Source organism: Atta cephalotes (assembly GCF_000143395.1).
Source record: "Atta cephalotes unplaced genomic scaffold scaffold00016, whole genome shotgun sequence".
NCBI lineage: Eukaryota > Metazoa > Arthropoda > Insecta > Hymenoptera > Formicidae > Atta > Atta cephalotes.
In genome coordinates, this window is record NW_012130080.1 from 4,401,536 (window position 1) to 4,412,149 (window position 10,614).

The window sequence follows — 10,614 nt, forward strand, 5'->3', positions numbered from 1 at the left end:
ACGGAACGGACCGGACCGGGTACGGGTACGGTACGGACGGAAACGGAAAACGTAACGTACGTACGTACTACTAAGTAAGAAGAAGAAGTAACACCCGTACCCCCTCCCCTCCCTCCTCTCTCTCTCTCTCTCTCTCTCTCTCTCCTCCTCTCTCTCTCTCTCACCCCCCCTCTCTCTTTCTCTTTCTCTCTCCCGCTCTACCAAACTCGATTAATCGGCCGGGGGCTATCCGATCGAGGATGAATGCACCGTAAGGCCAGCGGTCCACCTCATCGTCACTGCGTCCATTCACTAGGAACAATATACAGGCAATTTCATTTAGCGCCGTCGCGACCAGACTCTTCTTTTTCTATTTCTCTCTCTGTCTTCTTTCCGGCTATACGTATCGTATCGTATACCGTTACGACTGGTTACTCATCTTTGCAACTTTCTGCCTTTTTACAACAGCACGTTAAGAACGGCAATGATCATTCTCGGTTCGTCGAAATCACGTTCACGAGATTATCTTTTTATCCCAGGAAGATAAACATTATTTTATAAGATTAATATTATTTTAAAATTAATTTCCTCGAATTTCTTTTTATTATAACGTTATCAAGATATGTTAATGCTGCTCCATTCGAGTGTTAACAAAACATTCAAATTTAGATAGATGAGATGGAAATATTCGACCGTCAATCACAATCATTGAATGAAGTAAATTTAACAGTATAAATTAATCGAGTTCTCAATATTAAAAACAAGATTACAAAAACAATAGGCAGCTAAGAATTAGTATAGTTATTAATATACATTACAATTCTTCTTTATTCTTCATCTGTACATATATTTTCCAATGAAGTAAATTTATTAGAGAAAACCTCATAAATTCGTTTCGATATTAATTTTATTCGAATCAAATATTTTATGATTTGTCACTGAGCTGCTACTTTATTATTATTAAATAAAATAGAAATATATGCTATCGCGTTACGATATATACACACCGATATTTGTCAAGGAGAACGTGGAAAGTAGCGAATGAACGCGTTACAAGCGCAGCTTGGCGGAAAGAAGAGAATGATGGAACAGCTTATGCCTAAGTAATAGCGATTTATCGTGCCCTTCCAACCCGATGTAAAACGAGTTGCGTACATAGAGATATTCGCTTTATTGCCACCACGATATTTCCGCTTGTAATTTAAACGACGGTCCTCAAAGCTGCGCAGTTCTAAAGGCGAGAAACAAATATCGAGATCGACCAAGCGATATGTCATGCATATATTACAGAACATAACAGTACTTCGCTCATAGCTTACGTCGTGAACCAACTAAATATATGCGGCTAACAATGGGCAGGTTATGCATGTGGAACGGATGATGAAGTTTCGACCGACCGGCACGCAAGGCCGGAATAAACTGCGAAATAGTCGAGAAATAATCGGGAATAGAAATACAATCGTAGAATCGCAAAAAAATATCAAATGTCTCTAAAATTAAAATATGTACTTATAAAACTCTATAATTCTTTTTATGACAGAATGCCAATAAATGTTTGTGCGCACTTAATATATTCTCCTATTTCTTTTAACATGTAATATTACAACATTAATTTTCTAGAAGTTTAATGTATTGAGCTAGAAAGTCATTTGTTACGTAGACGTAATATATTGCCACTATTATGGCAGAAAACATAAATTTTAATAAATCGTACAAGAAAATATATATAATTAAATTGTCAATTCGTGCGCGATGTCATTAAAATTCTTCCAATAAAGTTTAAAGAGATAGAGAGAGAAGTCTTTAAGACAGACACAATACAAAAGATAAACTGAAATAGAAAAGTTTCATAAATAAATAGAATACAAGATAATTCATATTTGTCATTAAAAATTGCTATTTAAAATTAAAGTTTCATATCACAAAATATTTCTTCGATAAAACAATTTTTATGCATCGACATTCTCACACTGAGAAAAATGTTTTGTGTGATACATGATTTACAAATACTTTTTTTTAATTTAAAAGATTTTATTGTTTTAATCAAAATCTTCTTATTATAGTTATACAATTATAATCAAAATTTGGTTGGAACAAATTTTTTTAATTAAAAGGTAAGAAAGTTTTTGTAAGTCATTACAAAACATTTCTCTCGATGCATCACATGGCGATGTTGTTGCGCGACAACTGCATACCGATGCTTCTTCAAAGCTTAAAACTGTGAACTTAACACCATATAAATTCGTAGCGGCGACTATTACATGAGTAACGCATAACAATTCAAGCCTGTGTATCTCGATTACGATAACGCATACTTTAGAACGTGCATTTCATGCTTAAATCTCCGTGTTTACAAATTTCAACGGTTATTCCTCACAGGAAATCTTTCAACGAATTTCGATTTACGTGTTAGATAAAGTCTGTAATGAGTTAAAAAAATAATCTCGGATAAACACTCGATATTTTATTCCTATTCCAGAAATTCTTAACAAAAAGGAAATATTGAGTAAACAAACTTCTCACATCGTATTATATGTAGAAAAAATTATAATAAGTAGATGTTGTGTTAAAAGATATTATTGTACTGAAAAAAAAATATTCTGGTTAAACTGACAATATAAAACAGCTCAATAAGAACAACATTTTAATGAAGACAAACAATTGTGATAATAAGAAATTCTGTTTGGTCTCCTCAAAGTCTCTTCTTGAACCTTTTTGTGTTAATCAGAATATTTTTCTCAACGTGACAAATAAAATTTTGTCTTGATATTGTACAACACGACAATATTTTCTGTCAAGCAAGTATGATAGTGATCTTTATCGCTTGTATTAATAATTTCTGGTGGCCATGACAAAAGCAGACGCTTTTGAAGAGAAAATATTCAGCGAGCACGCGAATATATTCATGCTATCTCGTACTGCACGTATTGTACGTGTACGTAGATATAATCACGAAATCGTAAATATCATGAGGAATGTTTCGAGTCGTGTCGAATCACTGAATATCTCTCTTATTCAATTTACAATGTCATAGATACATTTGAAATGACTTCTCAATAACGATCGATTTACTCGTATATTTATGCTACAATATTTCATATATATTTGTCGTTAGAATTTTAAAAAAATTTCAAAAAGTTTTAAAAAAAATGTAATAAAATTAAGAATTAAGAAAATTAAATATTAAAAGTTAAGAAACTGAATGATGCTCATAGAAATGAATACGCAAAGCTAGTGGCTGATTGCATCAACGATCTGCAAGGTGCGTAGTTATATCGAGATCTCGTATCTGCGCATACAACTGATAGCGTTTATCTTCATCCATCGGGGGATGGGTCGTCGAGAACTGTTATTTTTACGTAACCGTTATTGCAATCACGCAAATCTTGCGCGCACAAACTGAAATGAATAGCGTCCAATTTTAAAGATTCGTTTTACCTCTTTTTAGCCAAACAAACTTTGATTTTGCAGTATTAATATTTCAATGTATATAATTTTATAATTATATAATTATAATTTTTTGTAGTATTAATGTTTTATTTGATTCTAATTAAGAGCCAAACAAACTTTGGTTTTGCAGTATTAATATTTCAATGTATATAATTTTATAATTATAATTTCTTGTAGTATTAATGTTTTATTTGATTCTAATTAAGAGACCAGTATATTCTGTTAATAATATTAATTAAAGCACGATAAAGAGAACTTTTTATTGACATTTAATTACCAATTATCCATTCTGCACGAAAAAAAGAACCTCCATGATAAAAATTATTCCGTATGAAAAGAAAAAATACATCTCTCGAAAACCTGATTACGCGTAAAAATATACAAACAATAAACCGAGAACTAGCTCGGCCACTGGAATTTTAATTCGCGTGACCCTCTTTACTTATTTACGTCGTAAAAAGATGTTTTCGTAATGAAGTTTTGCAATAAACAAGGTAAAAAGATGTTAATGGTAAACATTCCACTACGATGCAATTCAGTATATAGAGTATGTTCCCGTTTCAAAAATACGCATTTACCGTTCTTTATCTTTCTGACGTACCAAAATTAATTTCATATTTTCATAATTGATGAATATAATATATATTTAGCCCTTTTAATGCGGTACGATAATTTTCACGATATACAATAACTGAACAGCGGGAAAAATATCACGAACGTGTACGCGACGATAACGTTCGTGACTCGATTTGTTCGATTGATACGACGATAATTAATGGTTTTTCCATTTCACGTGACTCCGATGCAAGAGTTATCTCCACACGCTAATCGCTAAAAGCAACCAGCCGTCCGATTTCATTAGAAGATGAAATTCCATTCTGAGCTATTAAATCCGCATCGGTTCCTCGGCTGAAGCGATAGATATTGGCTGTAGGTACAGCCGCCACGGCGAGATCCCATCAACGAGACAAAGCAGATAAAGGGAAGAACGAAAAAAGTCGCTACCGACATGCCGATGTCGGTTGTGTAATAGCGCGCGTTAATTGCCATCAATCCAATCGGGGAATCCGGAATTTCGCCTCGGTCGTAATCGTTGTTAATTAAGTACCATGTGCGTCGAGCGAGTCACGAATGCCACAGCATCGGTTAAATTGGAAAACAAGGTTGCTGCACGTGTTACATAAATACATCATTTTTTGAGTACATCAAAGTTCAAAGATGACACTTATCAATTCCTTATATTTTATTAAATACGCACTGGAAAATATTTTTCTTTTTTATGCGAGTATTAAATTAATGAAGATTCATCGGATTTGACATTAAAAATAAAATTTTAAGACAAGTAATAAAATATTCACTATGATAATTAATCGAAAGGTATATGGAAAAAATTATTTTGCTAAAGTAAAAATTTAGATGAATACAGATTTGAAAATAACTTTGTTGAATCATCAAAATAATTATGTAGTAATCTCAAGCCTGATAAACAATGTGTGTTGCAAAAAGTTTCAATTCATTCTAGCAACCATACAGAAAAAAATTAAATTTTAATAAATATTTGTATGAATAGTTCTAAATAAAAATTTACTAAATGTAAACATATGTATTTAGTAGATATAAAAATTATTAATTTAATTTAACTATCAATTTTATCAAATAATTATTTATTTATGCTGTAAATAAATGTTTGCTTTTAGTAATATTCAAAGAAATATTGAGATTTAGTAATTTTTTTTCAATGCAGCTTGAGTATTCTAAGTTATTTTGATGATCCAACAAAATTATTTTTGGATCTGTATCCAGCGGAATTTTTAAATACTTCAACAAAACCGTCCTTTCCGTGTATCAAGTTACTAAAAGTTAAAATAGATATAAATAAAGAAAGAAATATTCGCGAAATATCAGGAATTTGATAGTAAGAGAAGATATTTACAAAAGCCAGAAGGAAGCCCGAGGTACCGTAAGACGTCTCAGAATCGTTTCACCGGATCAAAATTTAAGGTACGTCCCAACTGCGTCTCGGGCTCTCTCACCCCAGGAAATTCTCGAAGGCATTTACGAAGGCGCTCACGAAGAAGTAATCGGACTCTGAAAATACCAAGTTGCACGCCGATAATGGCCGGTCACGAGCGAACATGGCCCAAGGGTCTCTTTAGTCAAGAACAAGAACGTACATACACGCGTAATAAGACCGATTTCTTTTGTTAATCGTATTTTCTATCGTGCGATACGATTGTATATTCTCGCTGAAATTAGATCTTACGATATATACGATTGAGATATATGTGTATATCTGGAAATATCTCCTTGGAAGACGAATGAAAATCAACTCTTTTCCTTCTTACCGCAATATGAAATATTGGTCTTACGGACCAATTTACGTAATTTTATAGGTTTTCAGATAAAGTGAGTAAAACGATATTATACTTTCACCTGAAAAATAACGTGACGAAAGACATGTAATAATACCGATTAACGAACTAACGTCGATTTCCTTCTTTCCCTGTCTCTATCTATCGACGCAAATTACCGAAACCAGCTTACCGGAAAAACCGTACTCAAGTAAAGAAATATTGAGTCGCGTATGCATATGTTATTTGCGATAACATGCGGGAAAGACGGAGAGAGATAATCTGTGTGAAAAGGGGGAAACGAGACGGAAAGAATAAACCGATACAGAGGTACCGGCATTCATGCGCGAAAGTCGACAGGCCAACAACTCTCGGAGGGGACCTTCTTCTCTCGTAGGGGTGCTCTCTGGAGGAAGAGATGGCTGGAATGCACCGAGAACAGGTCGCAAGGCTGCCGACATTCCGAAATTTCGCAACGGCGCGAGGACCGAGTATAAACAGCCGTGTATATCGGCGAACGCTCAATGCCCGCCAACGAAAATCTTCAATTTTTTTTCAAACAAAATGATAATTCATCGCAAAATTAAACTAGAATTATATTATTAAATTAAACTTTAATTGATTTAATCATATATGTTAAAATTGTACGAATTTGCGAAAAATTTCAGAGAACAGCGAAAAAATTTTCAAAATTTCCTTGCCTCGGTATTCTATCTTGCCTTTAATCTTGCATTAAAATACATCAAATACTATAGTCGATTTACTATGATAAAAATAAAATAAATATTTATTCAATTTCAATTTTTAATTTTTCAATCAACATTTAATAGATATTACCGGCTTCTTTTTTCAGTGTGTGTATAAAATCGTCACTATAAAATTTATAAAATAATATGTAAAAGAAATCGAACGTTATATTATACATGAAAATACTAAAAATATAATTTTGTGTAAAATAAACGACAATTCATTGCGTCATTATAACTTTTAGTTAAAAGATAGCACAACTAACTTCGACGATTAATGAAGCATTAAAACAAACGGTAAAGTAGCGATCGAGTATAAAAAAGCAATTTCACATTCAAAGAAAAAAAAATGCATTTACGAAGTGACAACGTTTCCGCTATCACAATCTCCTTCTATCCTCGATTCTGTATAGCATGAATTGATTTTTAATGTTCTTATTATGTTTTCTTTTCTCTTTTCTCTCTCTCTCTCTTCCTCTCTTTTCCTCTCTCTGTCTCTCTCTCTTTATATCTCTGTATATCTTCTCTTTTCCATATGATTTTTATGAAGCCGCTGATCGCTGAAGAGTTTGTTGTAAATAAAAATTATATGAGACGAAAAAAGCAGAACTATAAAGATTCTTTCTCTATTCATTCTAATATACACTCGCATCAAAAGATGTATTTGTATTCTCGATCGTGACGTAGCGATACCTTGCACGCACTCTCAAATTAAAGAAACAAGACTATATCTTTTAAGTATTTCTATTCTATTCTACACAACTAGATCAAATATTTCTACGAAGTATAATAATATCATACATTAAATATATATATATATATATATATATATATACATATATATATATATTAATATACTTTTTTAATTTCTAATTAATAATTTCTAATTTTTAATTTCTAATTATTATTTGCAACATACAGTACAATCATTATAAATTCTTTTATACAATACATTTTAATAAATTTTTTATATTAAAACTGAATTTACATCGATATCACTAAAGATACATGAGAATCAACTCAGACTGCTATTTGTAAATTTTTTTTCAATTATATTCGTTCGATCTTTTTATGCAAAACTTTGCATAAAAAATCATTAATTAAGTAATCTTACTTTTATATGTATGAGCACTAAATACCTACAATCTTGATTATTTAAAATACTCATACAAAATGATTAAAATCTTACACAATTTTAATAATTCATTTTTATGGAAAATATAAATTGTAATTTCTAAATTCAAATTTTTTATAGGGACTGTATAATTATACTAATATATTTTTAAGGAAATCATTAATTCGTTAATCCAATGTGCAGATTAAATTCATACTCAACGATGTTAAGATAAGCTGGCTCCAAAATTTTCCTTTACTTTCAAGTAATTTCTTTTAAAGCACCAGATTTTATAATACACTTATTTAAGACGTGCCTTTAGATTACCGCGTAATTGTAGCTCGTTATATTATATGTATGATTAACCGTCATAAAAAAATACGGGCTTACGAAGCAACGCGAGATCTCAACATAATCCGCAAACGATAATCATCATACATATACATACAAATTCATGCGAAATTTCGCAATTTGAAATCTGAAATCTCTATCTTATATATCTGATGCTTTCTAGCAAGCGATACTGTATGACGCAGTGATCATATTATCTTTGTTTAACATTGGCAAACAATAAAAATCTTATGATTCACTTTGTTACACTGGTATTCATAATCGAATCTTATATTTAGGACCGTCTTAAGTACAGTCTTGAGATGTCATAAACTAATACTGAAAAAAAATATTTACTGAATTTTATTAAAGATTTATTTGAATAGTATTAACGAAATATTTACTAAATCTAAACATATATTTATTTAATTGAAATATAAATTTTTACTTTAAATAAGTATTTAAAGTACTGTAAGTATATTTAATATTGCGTTAGTAATATTCAAACAAGTACTTAATAAAATTCAGTAAATTTTTTTTCAGTGAATCAGAAAGCCATTAGCATTTTAAAACGTTAGGCACGGTCTTAAAATAAGAATAGACTATAAATATCGCCCACTATGTCATCTATGTCTCTTGTTAGCAAGCACCTATCGTATCTATTTTCAACGGAACATTTACTCGTCTTTATACACGATACTCATAGATTACGTAATAATTTGAGTGGCGACGGCAGTGCTTGCGGCATTGTAACGTCAATCGAATAAACTATCATTTTTACTCATATCAATTTAGAAAGGTGCAGCGCGATGGCTAAGGTAAATTTAATGAACCGCGACTGTCGTGATGCAAACGAGCCGGAAGATCTATGTCGCTTGAAGGACAAGTAAACGAAACGTATGTCGCGTTTGCAAAGCGATTTGTGAACGACGGCCACGACGGATCTTACATAACGTCGACATCCTGACAACAACAGGATCTCTATTCCTTCTCGCCGCTCGTCTTCGATCTTAGAAAGGAATTCAAGAGTGAGCGAGAAAGAGAAGAGTCGAGTCAGATGTTCGAATACTAATAAGAGAGAGAGAGAGAGAGAGAGAGAAAAAAGAGAACGGAGAATGATATGAAGAAAAACCAGAAAAGCGTTATCGTGTTTTATTGTCAGAATTTAGAAAGGTTTCTAAGAACCGACAAGCACACGGAAAGGATAATTTTACTGAAGTATCTAAAAAGTTTAACTGTAGATCTGAATTAAAATAAAAAGAATTTCATTGAATATTTTAAATAACTACGAACAAATCTCAAGCTTGATGCTGCAAAAAGTTTTGATATTCTAGCTACCAATTTGAATATATCCTGTATATAATATTTTGGTAATCCAACAAAATTATTTTCAAATCTGTATCTATAGCTAAATTTTTAGATATTTCAGCAAAATCATTCTTTTCATATGTGCTTCATAAAAAAATTAATTATTGAACTTGTCATCTGTGTATTAAATTCTGTTCTAAATAAAGTCAAGGAGTGTAGAATATTTTTAATGAAGATTTAAGAAACTCTTTTTTTTAAATTTGAAAAAACTATCAAAACCGGTGACGTGTAATAAGTATACATATATGCGTAATATATAATAAATATACCTTCCTGAACTGCATATTTTTGCTCCTGCCTTTGCTCGCGAAAAGAGAATTTTTCGGATTAACATTCAATGACTATAATTACGTATATACATAGTTATGTAAGCGAGAGAAAGAGGAAGAAAGAGAGAAGACAGGCACGAGTGCGGTAGCGAAAGAGGAGGAGTCTTAAAAAGAGGGAAGAAGAGGGTCACGGTGGAGACGAAGATAGAAGGAGTCCATCAAGTAAAACTCACCCTGTTGCATTCCAGAGCCTCGGCGCTGTGCTCCTCCTTCTGCTTGAAGCAGCTGCTGCACTTGCTCTTGTTGAATATGTTCGGCGCGAACTTCCTGCACTCGGCGCCGGTTCCGCGGACACCGCCGCTGCCGCCGCTCGCCGTGCCACCCGACATATCACGACACGTGCGAATTAACCGCGCAGTCGATCGCAATTGAAGCACAGCATCGCCTGCCTTCCTTCCTTCTACACCTTTTCTCGCCTTCTTTACCGCCGCGGATCCGCCACCCTGGACACCTCGATTTCTCTTCCGCTGCCCTTCTCGCACACTGATTCCGTTCCTCGCGGCGAATGCGAGTCGTCGGGAACCGCTATTTCCAGGAAGTGTTTACTCCCGCTTGTGTTTTTATGCTTCACGCAAGTGTCACTTTCACGCCCAGGATCACTCGCGCGCGCGAGCGAGTCCTTCGGATGAAGCGATGAAGCGCCGAAGCGCGTTGGCGCCTTCGTCACGTTAACGCGGAACACCGTTTACACCGTGCGATTTCACGCACCACTCCGACGAGAGAGAGCTCCTTTACGGGATCGCGAACGGAGAGCACAGAGGTCGTTGACGCGTCGATGAACGGGCGCCGGTGATGCTCCGAGAGATTCGCCGCCCAGCTGTTCTCGGCGAGAATGTCACTCGCGACGTCGACGCGGGGTAAATTGCCACTCCCGAAAACGCTCGCACTTGTCCGCGTATTCGACGATTTCGGAGTTCGAGGAAATCGCGACAATCTCTCTCTCTCTC

The 10,614-nt window shown here is 33.8% G+C and overlaps 1 protein-coding gene across 1 annotated transcript in view; it reads right to left on the reverse strand.

The window, feature by feature from the left end:
• Positions 1-9,996, reverse strand: part of LOC105618313 (protein outspread) — a 197,168-nt gene extending 187,172 nt beyond the window's left edge. Inside the window, exon 1 of the mRNA XM_012199854.1 lies at positions 9,841-9,996. Coding sequence (XP_012055244.1) covers positions 9,841-9,996 — 156 coding nt within the window. The remainder of the gene's footprint in view (positions 1-9,840) is intronic.
• Positions 9,997-10,614: the final 618 nt, after the last annotated feature.